The sequence below is a fragment of the Berghia stephanieae genome, chromosome 14, assembly GCF_034508935.2.
Source record: "Berghia stephanieae isolate SIO BIC M18660-M18661 chromosome 14, UCSD_Bste_1.3, whole genome shotgun sequence".
Lineage (NCBI taxonomy): Eukaryota > Metazoa > Mollusca > Gastropoda > Nudibranchia > Aeolidiidae > Berghia > Berghia stephanieae.
This window is the reverse complement of record NC_088373.1, coordinates 7,454,827-7,474,826: the sequence shown is the minus strand read 5'-3', so window position 1 is coordinate 7,474,826 and position 20,000 is coordinate 7,454,827. Positions and strand designations below refer to the sequence as shown.

The window sequence follows — 20,000 nt, the reverse complement described above, 5'->3', positions numbered from 1 at the left end:
TCCACTATCAGCTTGGCACCAAACGGCACCAAATTTTGGCACTTATCAAATGACGATGGAATCACGATAAGATACATTTCTGCCCCTTTGAGAGCTGTTGCCAAGTTGTGGGTCATTTAAATCGATCGATATTAATTCGAAGGACGAGTTTTCTGGCCAAATTTTAAAATACGTGTTATTTTTCCAGAGTACCACAGTCAAATGGCTGGTCAAACTGACCACAAGGACGACGGCTATTCTAACACGGTATGTATGTATCATTAGTCCCAAGTCCGACTGTGGATAATGAAAGGTATCAACATTGGTATGATAGCATTGATCAGGTGTACGGGACAAAACTACTGGTCACTAATAAGTATTATGGGTCCCCCCCCCTCTCCCTCTCTCTCTCTCTCTCTCTTTTTTTTTCTTTCTTTCTTTCTTTCTCTTTCTCTCTCTCTTTCTCTATTTCTCTCTCTCATTTTCTTTCCCTTTCTCTCCCTCTCTCATTCTCTGTCTCTCGCTTCGCCCTCTCTCTCTCTCTATCCCTCTTTAATATTACTTTCTATCTATCTCTCCCCAGTCTTTCTTTCTATTTATCTCTCTCTTTCACTCTCTCTTTTCTTTCTTTCTTCCGTTCATTCTTTCTTTCTTCCATTAATTCTACCTATTTTTCTTCCTCTCTCTTTCTCTTTTTTTCTATCTATCTATAGATATCTCTTTCTCCATTACTCTCTCTCTCTCTCTCTCTCTCTCTCTCTCCGTCTCTCTCTCTATTGTCTCTCTCTCTCTTTCTCTCTCTCTCTCTCTCTCTCTCTCTCTCTCTCTCTATATATATATATATATATATATATATATATATCTTTCTCCCTTTCTCTTTATCTCTCTCTCTCTCTCTCTCTCTCTCTCTCTCTTTCTCTCTCTCTCTCTTTCTCACTTCTCCCCTCTCTGATGGTGTTATATGGAGGATGGCCACCGCTATGTATAAAATAATAAGGACATTAATTGAATCTAACTCAACCGTATCATTTCCAGGAAAGACAGGACAATTGAACATTATACCTTAGTGCCAAAAGAACCAGAAATATTAGCTCAGTGTTATGGTCTTTGCTTATTACCCAAAAGGTAGCGATTCGACTGCACTTCGGCCCTTGGAATAGACCATCAAGACAAATTTCCTTTCGGTATGAATAAAGATAATTTTACCCCTCCGGTATGAATAAAGATAATTTTACCCCTCCGGTATGAATAAAGATAATTTTATCCCTCCGATATGAATAAAGATAATTTTACCCCTCCGGTATGAAAAAAGATAATTTTACCTCTCCAGTATGTATAAAGATAATTTTACCCCTCCGGTATGAATAAAGGTAATTTTACCCCTTCGGGATGGATAAAGTTAAGTTATTTTTTATTTTAAAAAATGAAAAAGCCAGATTTTATTCCATATGTTATAACAATAAACTGAAAGTTTTCTAGTTACCCTCTGGATAGGAAGTTTGTATATTCTAGAGCTAATCCTAATAACAGCTGGGTTAACAAGAGAGTTGTTTAAACATCGTCTGCCGCCGAGATTGGTACGAGTTTGTTTACATGTAAGGCACGTGCTCTAACAACGGAGGTGTGTACGGGACCTACCGGTCACTAGCAAGTATAGATAGTATGCGCTTGGCTAAGAAGATTACAACATTGCAATCCGGAAGTATAGATAGAACGAAGATGACGTCAATCAAGTCTTTGTTTTTGTTTTTGCCATCCACGTTTATGAGTACTTCTCACTAAACTGTATGAACCAGACTATAACAGTTCACGGTTACACACAGTTTTGTGTGTTGGTCCGTTATACTTCTGGATGGCAATGTTATGAGCTTCTTAGCCAAGCGCATACTATCTATAAGGGACCAACACACAATCTATAACCTATGAACGTTTATAGTCTGGTTAATACAGTTTAGTGAGAATTACTCATAATCGCGGATGTCAAAAAGTAATAACAAAGACCTGAGTGACGTCACCTTCATTCTATCTATTATAGGTGTCTCCTTCTCTCTCTCTCTCTCTCTCTCTCTCTCTCTCTCTCTCTCTCTCTCTCTCTCTCTTCCTCCCTCTCTCATTCTCACCCTCTTTCTCTCAATCTCTCCCCATGGTAATTTGAAGATTTTTTCACCCCCCCCCCCCCTATGTATAGAATGTGCTTGTTGCTTTTCTGTTTGAGTAAAAAATGTCTGTTTTTTTTTTGTGTTGGGTGGGTGTGAAGTTTTGGGGAAAATTCTGAAAATGGCTGGTAAGGAGAGGGTTAAACTCGTTGATTTTTTTTAATCGCACAATACCACATACTCGCAAGCTCGTTGCGTTACTCGGCACGATAAGAAATAACGTTTAATAAGCACAAATAAATGAAAGAATCGTGTATTAATATAATATATTTATAAACTTGCACTTGTCTAACTCAATAATACGAAACCCACAGGGAGCGAGGAAAAGATGGCGGCAAAGAAACTTCTGGATGAGGCACAGGGCTACCAGATTATTTTCAGGCATTCTGCCAACTGGATTTTAAAAATCTGCAAATACCACAAAAATCTGCCAAACCGTACTATTTATAGTACCCTCTTTGAAAACTCATCAGTTTTGTTAAACAAAAAAAAATCACAAGGCCGATGTCATAATTTTTTTTTTTCATTTCCCAAGTTAAAAAAAAGTCACTAGTTTCTTCTTCTTCTTCTTCTTCTTCTTCTTCTTCTTCTTCTTCTTCTTCTTCTTCTTCTTCTTCTTCTTCTTCTTCTTCTTTTCTTCTTCTTCTTCTTCTTCTTCTTCTTCTTCTTCTTCTTCTTCTTCTTCTTCTTCTTCTTCTTCTTCTTCTTCTTCTTCTTCTTTCTTCTTCTTTCTTCTTTCTTCTTCTTCTTTCTTCTTCTTCTTCTTCTTCTTCTTCTTCTTCTTCTCTTCTTCTTCCTTCTTCTTCTTCTTCTCTCTTCTTCTTCTTCTCTTCTCTTCTTCTTCTTCTTCTTCTCTTACTCTCTTCTTCTTCTTCTTCTTTCTTCTTCTTCTTCTTCTCTTCTTCTTCTTCTTCTCTTCTTCTTCTTCTCCTCTTCTTCTTCTTCTTCTTCTTCTTCTTCTTCTTCTTCTTCTTCTTCTTCTTCTTCTTCTTCTTCTTCTTCTTCTTCTTCCATTTAAGCCCCAAAGCTTCAGGCTGAAGATTGTATGCCCGTCTTTTCAGTAACAGGGGTTTTAGGGGAGGGAAGCAGGGAGCAATTTTTTGAAGTCATCAGTCACAAAGTCTTTGGAAAATGCACTTTACTCACATTCTCTCACCGTACTAAAGTGTAAAAATGAGTATCTGGCCGTTGACAGCGTCGACTATGTCGGAAAAATTGTAATACCGCCTTACAGGCGTCATCTTTCGTTCTACATGTTACATGATGCTGTTGGTCAGGGACCCCTTGTAAATAAAGCGCTTTGAGCACATTCAGTGAATATTGCGCATGCGCTATATTAAAAAAACCTCCGAGAAAAAAAAATCTCAACATGGTTAGTATAGATAGTATGCACTTGGCTAAGAAGTTCACAACATTGCCATCCGGAAGTATAACGGACCAACACACAAAACTGTATGTAATCATGATTGTTTATAGTTTGGTTAATACAGTTTAGTGAGAATTACTCATAAACGCGGGTGGCAAAAAACAAAAGCAAAGACCCGAATGACGTCAACTTCAAACTATCTATTGAAAATATCCGAACTTGCGATTAGACGGTCGCATCGATACATGGCGAAGCATGTTTATATAAACATTGAATGCAGAGATGAATGAAAGAATTGATTGCATGAAAAGATAAGCGAATGAATGGATGGATAACTGAATCATTAAAATAATCATAAAATTTGATGAATGACGCATGGATGAAAATACAAATAAATAGATGTGTAAAGAATCTTATATCTAAATCATAAATTAATTAACAGCAGGTTAAATACATTACAAAATGTGACCCATCGTCTCAAAACGGTATTATTTCAGAACGAACCAAATGCTTAAAAGCCGAATTAAATGTTAAACTGGTCAAAAATATAAATTGTTGGCATTAGCACCCTAAAATATGGGATCCATTCTCCACTATAAAGCATACAAACTCAACACATATTTCTGGCTATAAATTCAATTTTAAACCTCTTAACCATCCCGACTTAAAACCGTTTTGAGGCGAAGGGTCACAAATAGGGTCAAGGTTAACATCCTCCTGTATGGCTCATGTTGAATATTTGCCAATGAGCACAGAATTACTGGCAAATCTAAAAATTATAAAACTAATTTTTACAGATTGATGTACGAGTATCTAACTTGCAAACCTTTTTAAGATCAATGCTAATTCTATATAATATGACCCGTTATTTGAATAGTTATTTAGAATATTATTATAATCTGCTAGTGCAAACAATTTCCTTTGGATGAATAAAGTATTATTATCATTATTATTATTATTATTATTATTATTAATTATTATTATATTATTATTATTATATTATTATTATTATCATTATTATTATTATTATTATTATTATTATTATTATTATTATTATTATTATCATATTATTATTATTATTATTATCATATCATCATCTAGAATAGTAATAATAATAAATATAATAATAATAATAATAATATAATAATAATAATAATAATAATAATAATAATAATAATAATAGATAATGATAATGATAATAATAATAATAATAATAATAATAATAATAATAATAATAATAATAATAATAATAATAATAATAATAATAATAATAATAATAATAATAATAATAATAATAATAATGATAAAAGATAGTGAAAATACTAACGAAAGAGAGGTGATGGGGAAGTTTGGGATGGGAACAATACAGACAATGGACGTTTTGGGTACAAACCCTTCGTCAGCACAACAATACACAAATAAACGTGGAAAACAAACAAAATAAAATTAAGTTATAACTTGCATCGTGTGTACTCACTGGTGGTTGGAGTGTGAATGAAATGTTGTCGTGACAATGTAATAGGATCTGTGTATGACTCAATATGAACAATAGATAGTATGCGCTTGGCTAAGAAGATCACAACATTGCCATCCGGAAGTATAACGGACCAACACACAAAAACTATGTGTAACCTTGAACGTTTATAGTCTGGATAATACAGTTCAGTGAGAATTGCTCATAAACGTGGATGGCAAAAAAGAACCCCCAATAACAACGACCTGAGTGACGTCATCTTCGTTCTATCTATGGACATAGTATTGTTATCCAGGTCACATGACAGATGTCTTGGAAGCTGATGGTGGTGTTTTGGACAGTTGGAGAAAAAAAGTGGTGTTTGTTTGTTTATGTGTAGGTGTGCGTGTGTGTTTGTGTGTATGTGTGTTTGTGTGTGTGTGTGTGTGAGAGAGAGAGAGAGAGAAATGAAGAAAGAAAAAAAGAGGCAGGGAGAGAGAGAGAGAGAGAGAGAGAGAGAGAGAGAGAGATATACACAAATAGAGAAAGAAAGACACACACACTTCCACATCAAGAGAGAGAGAGAGAGAGAGAGAGAGAGAGAGAGATGGATAGATAGATAGACAGATAGAGATAGATAGATAGATAGATAGAGAGAAAGAGAGAGTGAAAGAGAGATAGATAGATAGATAGATGATAGATAGATATAGATAGATAGATAGATAGTTTAGATAGATAGATAGATAGATAGATAGATAGATAGATAGATAGATAGATAGAGATATTATTAAAAATTCCACAATGTTGGGCATACATCGATTTAGGCTTAATTGCATTTCGCCCTTACTACATGTAGCTTTCGTACATATTTGATCAACACGATTCAATGATAGATAGATAGATAGATAGTAGATAGATAGATAGATAGATAGATAGATAGATAGATAGATAGATAGAAGATAGATAGATAGATAGATAGATAGATAGATAGATAGATAGATAGAGAATTTAGAAGATAGATGAAGAGAGAAAGAGAGAGATATAGACAGAAAGAGAGGAGAGAGAGAGAGAGAGAGAGAGAGAGAGAGAGAGAGAGAGAGAGAGAGAGATTGGAGGAGGTATCATGGCGTAATGGTAAGGGCAGGGGTGGGGGGGGGGGGGAGTTGGAAAAGGAAAGGACGTTATGTTCCCTATGCTACCGGTCATAGAATAGCCTGCCCTTTTTTTGTGTTGCATCCTAATTGATGGTCTCATTGTTATGGTTCATGTCAGGAAACATGTTATGTAAATCACAACACCAACAGTTACACAGATCCACATTTTGTGACACGCGTGTCGGAAGTGGAATGAAATGGTCCTCTCTGGGATTGTGTTGTTTGTCAGGTCCTTTGTTGTGAAAAATAGGGAGATACATGTATCTCGACAAAAGGGGGAGAAAAGTCGTGACGTCACACCATTCACTTTTCTAATTGGATTCAATAATAGTCTGATGTCACGTCGCCCAACAACAGCGGCCATCGTGGTTCTTAACAAAGAAAATCGGTACTTTTTATTCTTCATGCTTGCTAGAACTTTTCATATGTCTTATGATCAGAATGTGTAAAAGTCAAAACATGACCAGATTTATAATGTTAATTTTTATCCTCTGGTTACGCTTTTATGGAATGTATAAAAGTCAAAACATGATCATATTTATAATGTTTTTCTCCTCTGGATACACTTTTATGCTCGTCGGAGAAATATTTCATAAGGTCGTCCGCCATTGTTCCGATAGTTTAGAGCCAGTTACTAAGTTACCACGCGTCATTACGAGGGAAGTGACGTCATGACTGTTGAAGGCCATTATCTCGGGATGAGACTGACGGCTAAATCTGGCTTCTAAGGTTGACCCGTTTTCTCTTAGTAGACTATAGATAGTTCGAAGATGACGTCAGGCAGGTCTTTGTTATTGTTTTTTGCCATCCGCGTTTATGAGTAATGCTCACTGAACTATTTTAACCCGACTATAAACGTTCATGGATACACACAGTTTTGTGTGTTGGTCCGTTATACTTTCGGATGGCAATGTTATGCGCTTCTTAGCCAAGCGCATACTATCTATAGTATAACATAGGATTAAATCGCGGTTCGTTTGTTTTTGGTAATAAACTGACGTATACTTATGCATGTCTAACATCCGAACTCATTTGCCTTCAACAGTCGTGACATCACTTCTCTCGTAATGACGCATGGTAACTTAGAAAACTGTAGGGGCTGCCTGAAGCCGGTGATCGTGAAAATACTAACGAAAGAGTGAAAATAGAGAGGCTTCGTATGGGAACAAAACAGACAATGGACGTTTCGGGTACAAACCCTCTTAAACTATCGGAATAATGGCGGACGCCCTTATCAAATACTTCTCCGACGAGCATAAAAGCGTATCCAGAGGAGAAAAAAAACGCATTAAAAATCTGATCATGTTTTGACTTTTACACATTCTGATCACATGACATATGAAAATTTCTAGCCAGCATGAAGAATAAAAAGTACCGATTTTCTTTGTTTAGAACCACGATGGCCGCCGTTGCTGGGCGACGTGACGTCAGGCTATTGAATTCAATTGCAAGTAAACGATTACGGTCCTCATACCTGAACGATCGAACAACGACAAGAAAGAAAACCACAATCTGTCCTTAGACGTCGCCGTAGGACACACGGTGCGCCGCGCACCGTAGCCATCGTTAACATATAGATAGAATGAAGTAGACGTCACTCAGGTCTTTGTTATTGCTTTTTGCCATCCGCGTTTATGAGTAATTTTCACTAAACTGTATTAACCAGACTATAAAAGTTACTGGTGACACATAGTTTTGTGTGTTGGTCCGTTATACTACCGGATGGCAATGTTGTGAGATTCTTAGCCAAGTGTATACGATCTATAACCTGACACTAGAACCGTAGTCATCGTTAACTTATAGTTGACACTGACCAAAAAATGAAGTCAAAATGCCAGTCTTTTTGGGTTACAGTGTCAGGCTATAACTTAACGATGGCGACGCTAGAACCCTCTAGGACTGGCAGTTTGACGTCATTTTTTTTAGGTTTGTGTAGCGTCTTGTGAGTTGTCGTTCGTAGAACTCAAGGTAACAAATTATTTCATTGGTTGAACTATTGAATACAACTCACGATTTGTTTTCTTTTGTGGCAAAAGACAGGCATTTTGACGTCATTTTTTGGTCAGTGTCAGGCTATAACTTTACGATGGCTACGGTCAGGCTATAGATAGTATGCAGATGACGTCACTCAGGCCTTTGTTATTGTTTTTGCCATCCGCGTTTTTGAGTTGTTCTCTCTAAACTGTATTAACCAGATTATAAAAGTTCATGATTACACAGAGTTTGTGTGTTGGTCCGTTATATTTCCGGATGGCAATGTTGTGAGATTCTTAGCCAAGTGTATAGATAGTATGCGCTTGGCTAAGAAGCTCATAACATTGCCATCCGGAAGTATAACGGACCAACACACAAAACTGTGTGTATCCATGAACGTTTATAGTCGGGTTAATACAGTTCAGTGAGCATTACTCATAAACGCGGATGGCAAAAAACAATAACAAAGACCTGAGTGACGTCATCTGCATACTATCTATACGATCTATAGCCTGACACTAGAACCGTAGTCATCGTTAACTTATAGTTGACACTGACCAAAAAATGAAGTCAAAATGCCAGTCTTTTTGGGTTACAGTGTCAGGCTATAACTTCACGATGGCGACGCTAGAACCCTCTGGGACTGGCAGTTTGACGTCATTTTTTTAGGTTTGTGTAGCGTCTTGTGAGTTGTCGTTCGTAGAGCTCAAGGAAACAAGTTATTTCATTGGTTGAACTATTGAATACAACTCACGATTTGTTTTCTTTTGTGGCAAAAGACAGGCATTTTGACGTCATTTTTTGGTCAGTGTCAGGCTATAACTTTACGATGGCTACGGTCAGGCTATAGATAGTATGCAGATGACGTCACTCAGGCCTTTGTTATTGTTTTTGCCATCCGCGTTTTTTAGTTGTTCTCTCTAAACTGTATTAACCAGATTATAAAAGTTCATGATTACACAGAGTTTGTGTGTTGGTCCGTTATATTTCCGGATGGCAATGTTGTGAGATTCTTAGCCAAGTGTATAGATAGTATGCGCTTGGCTAAGAAGCTCATAACATTGCCATCCGGAAGTATAACGGACCAACACACAAAACTGTGGGTATCCATGAACGTTTATAGTCGGGTTAATACAGTTCAGTGAGCATTACTCATAAACGCGGATGGCAAAAAACAATAACAAAGACCTGAGTGACGTCATCTGCATACTATCTATACGATCTATAGCCTGACACTAGAACCGTAGTCATCGTTAACTTATAGTTGACACTGACCAAAAAATGAAGTCAAAATGCCAGTCTTTTTGGGTTACAGTGTCAGGCTATAACTTCACGATGGCGACGCTAGAACCCTCTAGGACTGGCAGTTTGACGTCATTTTTTTAGGTTTGTGTAGCGTCTTGTGAGTTGTCGTTCGTAGAGCTCAAGGAAACAAGTTATTTCATTGGTTGAACTATTGAATACAACTCACCATTTGTTTTCTTTTGACGTCATTTTTTGGTCAGTGTCAGGCTATAACTTTACGATGGCTACGGTCAGGCAATAGATAGAATGCGCTTGGCCAAGGAGTTCACAACATTGCCATCCGGAAGTATAACGGACCAACACACAAACTCTGTGTAACCATGAACTTTTATAGTCTGGTTAATACAGTTTAGTGAGAACAACTCACAAACGCGGATGGCAAAAACAATAACAAAGGCCTGAGTGACGTCATCTGCATACTATCTATATTATGTTAACAATGGTTACGTACTACACATCAACTAGGCTTGCAAAAAACCAATAAGAAAGAGGTGAGTGACGTCATTTTGTTCTTCTATGGAATGAACGAAATTGATGCCACTCAACTATTTGTTATTGTTTTTTAAAGCCATTTTGATTATTATTTGTCACTAAATTCTCTCAATCAGACAATAAAAGTTCATTTTACTCACAATATCGTGTGCTGGTACAGTACCACATTTCCAGCTGGCGGATGTTATGAGTATTTAACTAAACGCATCGCATCAATACTGCCGTAGTACTCTGGAAAAAAACAAACATAATATTTTAAAATTTGGCCAGAAAACTCGTCATTCAAATATTCTGGCCAAATTTTCAAATATTATGGGTTTTTCGAGAGTACGGCAGAATATTCTTCAACAGTCATAACGTCACTTCCTTCCTAATGACGCATGGTAAATTAGTAACACTGGCTCTAAACTATCGGAACGATAGAAGAATAAAAAGTAATGATTTTCTTTGTTTAGAACCAAGATGGCCGCCGTTGCCGGGCGGCGTGACATCAGACGACTGAATCCAATTGACTACATCAAAAGAGAAGTTGGTCTCCACAAATCCCAGCAAGTTCAAAAGTGCAATCCAAAAGTGTCCAGACCTGTTTGACCTTGACCTCAATGTGTTACTTTTGAAGGTGTAGGAAACCGTGAATCTGTCAGAACACAAGACAGACGGATTTCATCAGGGCTTAGAAGAGACAAGACGTTGCCATCGTTAACTTATAGCCTGACACTGACCAAAAAATGACGTCAAAAGACACGTCTTTGGCCACAAAAGAAAACAAATCGTGAGTTGTATTCAATAGTTCAGCCAATTGAATCACTTGTTTCCTTGAGCTCTATTAACGACAACGCACTTGACGGAGCACAAACCTTCAAAATGACGTCAAACTGTAGATAGTATGCGCTTGGCTAAGAAGCTCACAACATTGCCATCCGGAACTACAACGGACCAACACACAAAACTATATGTAACCTTGACCGGTTATAGTCTGGTTAATACATTTTTTGTGAGAATTACTCATAAACGCGGATGGCAAAAAAAAAAACCCAAAAAAACAATAACAGAAATATGAGTGAAGTCAACTTCATACCATCTATAAGTCGTAATTGGTTGTTGTGTTAGGCTATAGATAGTTCGATGTTGACACAGGTATTTTTTTGTTTTGTTTTTTGCCATCCGCGTTTATGAGTAATTCTCACTAAACTGCAATAACCAAACTATAATCGGACCAACACACAAAACTATGTGTAACCATGAACGTTTATAGTCTGGTTAATACAGTTTAGTGAGAATTACTCATAAACGTGGATGGCAAAATACAATAACAACAACATGAGTGACGTCATATAATATTGAGTTGAACTTGATACTTAAAATCAAATTTTGTGTGGCTATGTGGTCTAGTGATATGAAACTCGCCTTCAGACCGGAATGTCCAAGTTCGACTACAGCAGCTCTGAGCGGCGCATAGTTAAGTCCTTGAAAAATACATTCTATCACGGAATTAGGTTGTAAAATGAGTACCCGACCTTAAACGGAGATGCTTCAGTCGATAATGATAATAATAATAATAATAATAATAATAATAATAATAATAATAATAATAATAATAATAATAATAATAATAATATAATAATAATAATAATAATAATAATAATAATAAAATAATAATAATAATAATAATAATAATAATAATAATAATAATAATTACTATTATTATTATTATTATTATTATTATTATTATTATTATATTATTATTATTATTATTATTATTATTATTATTATTATTATTATTATTATTATTATTATTATTATTATTATTATTATTATTATTATTATTATTATTATTATTAGTAGTAGTAGTAGTAGTAGTAGTAAGTAGTAGTTAGTAGTAGTAGTAGTAGTAGTAGTAGTAGTAGTAGTAGTAGTAGTAGTATAGTAGTAGTATAGTAGATATAGTAAGTAGTAGTATAGTAGTAAGTAGTAGTAGTAGTAGTATGTTGTTAAGTAGTAGTAGTAGTAGTAGTAGTAGTAGTAGTAGTAGTAGTAGTAGTAGTAGTAAGTATAGTAGTAGTAGTAGTAGTAGTAGTAGTAGTAGTAGTAGTAGTAGTAGTAGTAGTAGTAGTAGTAGTAGTAGTTGTAGTAGTAGTAGTAGTAGTTGTTGTTGTTGTTGTATAATAAACCAAAGGAAGAAGAATAACACCTGTTTTGTAGTTATATACAATGATATTTTAATCCCACACGTCATCATAGTTTTCAATGAATCAACATTTTATTTTTACAACTTTGCTCTGAACAACAACAAAAAAGAAAATACCTCTTTAAAATTTTGGCCAGAAAACTCATCATTCAAATATTGATCGATTAAATTAACCCCTATCTTGCCAAAAACTCTCAAACATGGGGCTTCATGAAATTCTTCAAGAAAGCTTCATCTTTGAAAGTTGTTTTTGGAGACAAGATCAGGGTCAATTTAACTCTCTCCTTACCAGCCATTTTCAGGATTTTCCCCAAAACTTCACACCCAACTAACACAAAAATATGTTTTTTTTATCACTCAAACACAATTGCAGTAAAGTTCTTACGATACATAATTTCTTTAGCAAAACATGCTTTACAACACACTGTCCATTTCTTTAAATTTTATGATAACATACTATAACATAACATAACATATGGTATAGGGCAAAATAGGATACAATCCCTTGAATGCCCTTAATAGTAATAGTAATAGTAATGCCATAAATCTATTTATTAAAGTTTACAATCATGATACACGCGGTAAAAATAGTATTTCAACTTAAATGTACTCATGTATATATGGTGTAAAAAATACATTTGAATAATAAAAATGTTAGTTGTATCGTAACGAATGTGACGATATTCCTATAGATAGTTCGAAGATGACGTCACTCAGGCCTTTGTTATTGTTTTTGCCATCCGAGTTTGTGAGTTGTTCTCACGAAACTGTATTAACCAGACTATAAAAGTTCATGGTTACACAGAGTTTGTGTGTTGGTCCGTTATACTTCCGGATGGCAATGTTGTGAACTACTTGGCCAAGCGCATTCTATCTATAGATAGTATGTGCTTGGCCAAGAAGCTCATAACATTGCCATCCGGAAGTATAATGGACCAACACACAAAACTGTGTATATCCATGAACGTTTATAGTCTGGTTAATACAGTTGAGTGAGCATTACTCATAAACGCGGATGGCAAAAAACAATAACAAAGACCTGACTGACGTCATCTTCGAACTATCGAGAGTTGGTAAGGAGAGGGTTAGTCGATAGATATTTGAAGAACGAGCATACTGGCCAACATTTTAATTACGTGTTTGTTTGGGCGTTTTTTTTTCAGAACAAGGCAAAATGGAAATATGTACAGAAAAAGATATGAATAAAAGTTTTGAAATTCTAGAAACAACTACTTATAAAAATAACGATGATATGTGATCTAAAGTGTTTGTCTGTTTGTTTTTTGTTTTTTGTTTTTGTTTGATTGTTTTTGTTTTGTTTTTTGTTTGTTTGTTTTTTTTTGTGTTTGTTTGCTTTTTATTTTTTTTTTTTGGGGGGGGGGGGTTTGTTTGTTATTGGGGTTATACAACGCTTTCGAAGCATAATTTAGGCCATTTTGGCGCAAATTAAAAGGAAGGGAATGGGATAGTATCTATTTTTAGATTTAAGATTAAAAAAGATTGGATAAATTAGGAAATGGCGTTAGATTCCAAGAGCACTCCATCGATGTGGTTACTTTGTGTTCATCCAAAGTCCAATCTGGTCACAAGCACAGGGTCCCACTCAGAGGAACACACTCAAATGTTTAAAAAATTATTATATACAAATACAAAGCAAAAATATAACCGTACATAACAGAGAGAAGATTTACAAGGAAAAAAGTATCATCTCATAAAACTGATACAATACATCTGACTGTTTCCCCCTCAGCTAAGGACCCCGTCCAGGACCAGGATAGAACCATGTCATTTCATTCCAAGACAAAGACAGAAATGAATATGGAAAAAAAAAAGAAAACAGAAGTGGTTTTCAAAAACTCCCAAACTCTGTTTTTACCCATTTTGAGATATTAAAGATTATTTCTCCTAAAATGTCTCATTCGGTCTATTATTTTATCATATGCTACCCATTGCCTCAAAACGGTATTATGTCGGAACTAACCAAATGCTTAAAAGCCGAATTTAATATAACACTGCTCAAAAATATAAATTGTGTGCATTAACACCCTGAAATATGGTATCCACTCTCCTCAATAAAACATTCAAACTCAACACAAGTCTGATATTATTGGCTATAAATTCGATTTTCAACATCTTAACCATCCCGACCTAATACCGTTTTGAGGCGAAGGATCACATATTAATATTAGCTCTTAAACGACGTCGAAGTGATACTAAGCTGATAGATTAAAAAAAATAATTAACAAAAATGACTAAAACATTTTTTTTAAAAACGAACAAAATACCAAACATGGAACGCAAATTCACACAAATTATGGGAAATTCTTGTGTCAATTGATGCTTAAAATAAAATTTACGTTGGATGGAAAATCTCTAAAAGTAGAAAAATCGACTTCAAGAGTTTTGGAAAACCGGCCTTCAGGGGATAGAACCGTGGCCATCGTAAAGTTATGGCCTGACACTGACCAAAAAATGACGTCAAAATGCCAGGTTTTTTGCTACAAAAGAAAACAAATCGTGAGTTGTCTTCAATAGTTCAACCAATGGGACCACTTGTTTCCATGAGCACTACTAACGACAACTCACTAGGCGGTGCAAAAACCAAATAATGACGTCAAAATGTCAGTCTTTTTGGATTTCAGTGTCCTATGACATAACGATGGCTACGATAGAACACACAGATAGAGTAGAGTGACCTCCATGCCCACCACGGCAGGTAAAAATGACACCAGCCCAGTTTAGAGAGGTTCTGTCATGCATATTGGCAAGAACTTGTTTGTTTGTTTTTGTTTTTATGGGTTTTACGGCGCTTGCAACATATTAAGGTCATTTCAGCGCCAGTAAAAAGGAAAAAAATAGGACAGTAAAAAGTGCTAAAATTACAATTTAAGTACCCAAGAAAAGGTCAGACAAAGGGGAATTGGTTCAAATAGAAAACCGGTGTAGATTCCAAGAGCACACCATCAATGTACTTAGTTTGAGATCACTTAAAAGTCTCATCCAGACACGAGCACAGGTCCCTACTAAGTGGAATACACTCAAATGCTTACATTATAAATTCAAAACAACAGATTTAATAATAATACATAAGAGAGATGATTTACAGGGGGGAAAATATCATCTCCAAAAATAATAAAGCTACATTAGACTACCCCCCCCCCCCCCACACCAAGGACTCCGGCCAGGGTCAAGACAAAACTAAGTTATCTCATTCCAAGACAAAAATAGAAAGCAAATTTGAAAACAGATATAGGGGGATAGAAGACACAGCAGGCACCTCCCTGCCCACTATGGGAGGTCAGGAACCCCACCCGGGAAAATCTCTAAAAGTAGAAACATCGACAACGAGTTTCAGAAAACCATCCTTCAAGGAACACACAGAGTGACCTCACCTCAGGTAAAAAGACCCCAGCTCAGTTTAGAGAGATTATGTCCTGCATATTGGCAAGAACTTGCATACATTTTTGTATTATCGTAAGCGACAAGTTTCACATGCAATCATATGAAAGATAAAAATGTATCCACACAGTGCAGAGTCATGAAGGATTTCATATACTTTCGTTTGTGTTGAAATCATGATATATTCCAAAAATCACTATAACATTAATTCTAGCTGTTTTATACAATGCATATTAAATTTATAACAAAATATTATATTAGGCCTATTACATATGGCATTATTAAAGTTACCAAATATCACTCACGATAGTACGGGAATTCAACATCGACTTTATTATATACAAAATATCAAAGTACAAAAAGGTATCGAAAACCCAAGGGAAGCCAGCATGCTGTAAAATGAAAAAGAAAAGAAAACAATAAACAAATTAAATAAAAACAAACAACCCCCCCCCCCCCACCAACACAAAAATAACAAAAACAAAACACAATAAAAAGATAAAAAACCCAACCCCCCCCCCCCCCCCCCCCCCCCCCCCCCCCCCCCAAAAAAACAACAAACAAATGACCAAAAAAAAAAATAAAAATTAAAAAAAAAAATAAAAAAAAAAAAAAAAAATTTCCCGCCTTTTTTGCAACTTGACAACAACACCATCAACAGCATCAACAATCTGTCTTACAAGTGACCCACAGTGTCAATTGGGTATTAACTCGGGATGACCAAATAAACACAACTGAGTTTTTGTGTCCAAAATGACTGGAATTAAGAAAATTAAGTTGTTTTTCTTCAAGTTGAAGACACAAAAGGCCTCTCTCTAAGAAGGTCCCAGGTTGGAGAGTTTTTGTCAAGATGGGGGTCATTTAAATCGATCGATATGATTTGAAGGACGAGTTTTCTGGCCAAATTTTTGAAATATGTGTTTTTCCAAAGTACGGCGGTTTTGTTTCAACTGACGAGCATGCATCGGGAGACCACAGGGGGGATAAGGCATGATCTGTCACTAAATCAAATTTGATGAGTTATGCCCCTTAGCACATCGTTCATAATGGGTCAAAGTTAAAAATGAAAATTGATATTTATATGAATTTAGATTGTGGAAAAAGGACATGAATATCATGATAAAGAGAGGAATAAAAATAATAAAGAAACCAGTAGGCCTACACAGTAAAAGCTTTCCAAAACTTTGTGTTTCCTCAAACCCGAGTCAGTGTGAATTATATATATTATTATTTATCCTGTGATCTTCAACGGTTTTAAGTCAAATCGTGAAGATGGAACGAAACATTGAATGGTAAATATTATCAGCCTGATCCCGACATAATATACAGTTTTTGACCCTTTGAACTATCTATAGACAGAATGAAGTTGACGTCACACGGGTCTTTGTTATTGTTTTTTGCCACCCGCGTTTATGAGTAATTCTCACTAAACTGTTTTAACCAGACTATAAAAGTTCAAGATTACACAGACTTTTGTGTGTTGGTCCGACATACTTCTGGATGGCAATGTTGTGAGCGTATTAGTCAAGCGCATATACTAATCTATAAGTCTGGTTATACTTAGATCCAAGTTCGTAGGTAGTTGACGTCACTCCGGTCTTTTTTATTGTTTTGTTTCCATATCCGACGGTTTATTGAGTAATTCATCACATTATAACCTGTATTAATCTGACTATAAACGATCATGGTTACACATAGTTTTGTGTGTTGGTCCGTTAAACTTCCGAATGGCAATGTTGTGAACTCCTAAGCCAAGCGCATACTATCTAAACAGTTTAGTACGAATTACTCATAAACAAGGATGGCAAAAAAAAGATCTGAGTGACGTCATCTTCAGTCTATCTATATTTGACAATTTAAAAAATAAAAGATAATCAGAGGCGTGAATATCTGCTGACCAAAAGGCAACATAACAATAGGACTGTTTCCGTGTTGACGTGTGACAAAATTATTTTTTTTAAACCATGAATAAATTTTCGCTCATCACAACAATAGCATGTTAAACGTTTGCTGACGGCAATACGTTAAATCAACGACGAATTGTTTAACACAGATCAAGAACTTCCTCTAATAATGATAATGGCAATGGTAATATAATAAAAAATGCCGTGCTCTGGAAAAACACATATTTAGAAATTTGGTCAGAAAACTCGTCCTTCAAATATCGATCGATTTAAATGACCCTCGTCTTAGCAAAAACTTTCAAACCTGGGACGAGTTTTCTGACCAAATTTCTAAATATTATGTGTTTTTCCAGAGCACGGAAGAATAGTAATAGCAATAGTAAATAAAATAGTAAATAGTAAATAATGAATTTATATAGCGCCTAAACAATAGCAATATGTTCATATAGCGCATTTCGCCTCAAAGCGTTTATATAATTCATAATAATACATTGAATTTACAATATATCTCGCTACACACACGCATACATACATACACACACACACATACATACATACACACACACATCGTAGCCATCGTAAAGTTATAGCCTGGCACTGACCAAAAAAAGACGTCAAAAGGCCAGTCTTTTGCCACAAAAGAAAACAAATCGTGAGTTGTATCTAATAGTTCAACCAATGAAATAACTTGTTTCCTTGAGCTCTACTAACGACAACTCGCTCGGCGCTACACAAACCTAAAAAATGACGTCAAACTGTCTGTCCTAGAGGTCTTGTCTTGTCTAGAGGTCTTACCATGGCTACGAACACACACAAACAAGTAAAAATACTATTCCGAGTGTTTTCATAAGTGTGTTTTCAAAAGTCTTATGAAACTGCAGACTGGTAGCGAGCCTCACAAAAGAAGTAATGATGTATTCAAGGTCTGCATCTCATTTTCCCGAAAGATTTATCACAAGTTACAAAAACATCGTTGGTTGTTTATATTTTTAAAAAATTTAATAAAGTGAATGAATTCGACCTCTCTCTCTCTGATCATTGTTGTTGTCATGCGGCTATGTGGTCTAGTGGTATGACACTCGCTTTCGGATCGGATGGTCCTGGGTTCGAGCATCTCTCGGCGGATAGTTGAGTCCTTGGAAAAGGCTTTTTATTCACATTCTCTCATCGTACCCAGATGTAAAATAAGTACCTGGCCATTATTAGCGTTGTCTCTGTTCTAAAAATTTTAATATTATAGTCTAACTAACAGGCATCATGTCTCGTTCTACATGTTGCACGCTGCTGTTGGTCAGGGACCCCTTGTAAAGCGCTTTGAGCACGTTTAGTGTGTATTGCGCTATATAAAAGCTCATTTGAACGGCAGTCCATTTGAATATTCACACCTCTCAATTCGTCATGAGATCTTGGCAAATCGCAGACATTGAAGTGTCAGGCTTTCAGCGTTATCTTTACCTGCCTTTAGAAATAATCTTGTAAAGCGATTTGAGCACGTTTAGTGGATATTGCGCTATATAAAAGCTCAAGCTCAAGTTGTTGTTTTTTTAAACCGCTAAATGGGGCAGCGTGGCTCAGCGGTATACGGTCTTTGCTTCGTACCCAAAAGGTAACGAGTTCGATAACCCGCCGCTGCGCTGTTTGGCCTTCAGCAAGTCATCTCGCCTGGGTTATTTCAGTCTTCCCTTAGAATAGACCCTAGAGAAAAATTTTCCCTATGGGATGAATAAAGGGATTTTTTTTTATTATTTATATATTGAATGGGTGACTTGTTATTACATGCTTTTCTAGATCATAATATAAACATTTCTAACAATTCAAAAAGATGTAAAGATATTATTACAAACAAAATTACGACTCACTCATATGTACACACTCACTGTTCTACGTTTTTCTGAAGGAAAAATCAAAGGATTACAAATAAAAATTTGGTCAGGTAACTCGTCCTTCGAGTATCAATCGTTTAAAAATAGTCCGCATCTTGTCAAAAACTCTCTAACCTGGGACTTTTTTTTTTTAATCAATCGATATTTGGAGGACGAGTTTTCTGATCAAATTTGTTGGTTTAATATTCAGTCTGTGAGTTTTGAGCACGATGGGTTTGGTCACCAAATGCCACTGTTACCAATAGGATTCAATAGTCTGATTTCACGTCCGCCCAGTAACCAGCAGCTTGGTACTAAACAAAGAAAATCGGTACTTTCTATTCTTCATGCTGGCTAGAACTTTTTCACATGTCATGTGGTCCGAATGTATAAAAGTCAAAACATGATCAGGTTTATAATGTTTTTCTCCTCTGGAAACACTTTTATGATCGTCAGAGAAGTATTCCATCAGGGCGTCCGCCATTGTTCCGATAGTTTAGAACCAGTTACAAAGTTACTATGCGTCATGACGAGGGAAGTGACGTCACGACTGTTGAAGAGTATTCTTCCTTTGTAAATCCTCAGACTGCGTCGTAATTCTTGGCATTCGTGTGTTGAACCACGACTCTGTGAACGAGAGAAAGAATTACCAATTATCCAGTAAATTTTTGACCAATCAAAACATGGAATTTGTGACACACCTTCACACGTGCTCGGACAAACATAGTTGGATGTTTATAAAAAATAAAGTGAATGAATTCGACCTCT

General features: G+C 35.9%; 1 protein-coding gene across 1 annotated transcript in view; it reads right to left on the bottom strand.

Moving 5' to 3' along the window:
• Positions 1-17,169: 17,169 nt before the first annotated feature.
• The window catches only part of LOC144959606 (uncharacterized), a 116,182-nt gene continuing 113,351 nt past the window's right edge, over positions 17,170-20,000 (bottom strand). The window contains exon 7 of the mRNA XM_078892233.1: positions 17,170-19,859. Coding sequence (XP_078748359.1) covers positions 19,814-19,859 — 46 coding nt within the window. The 3' untranslated portion in view covers positions 17,170-19,813. The remainder of the gene's footprint in view (positions 19,860-20,000) is intronic.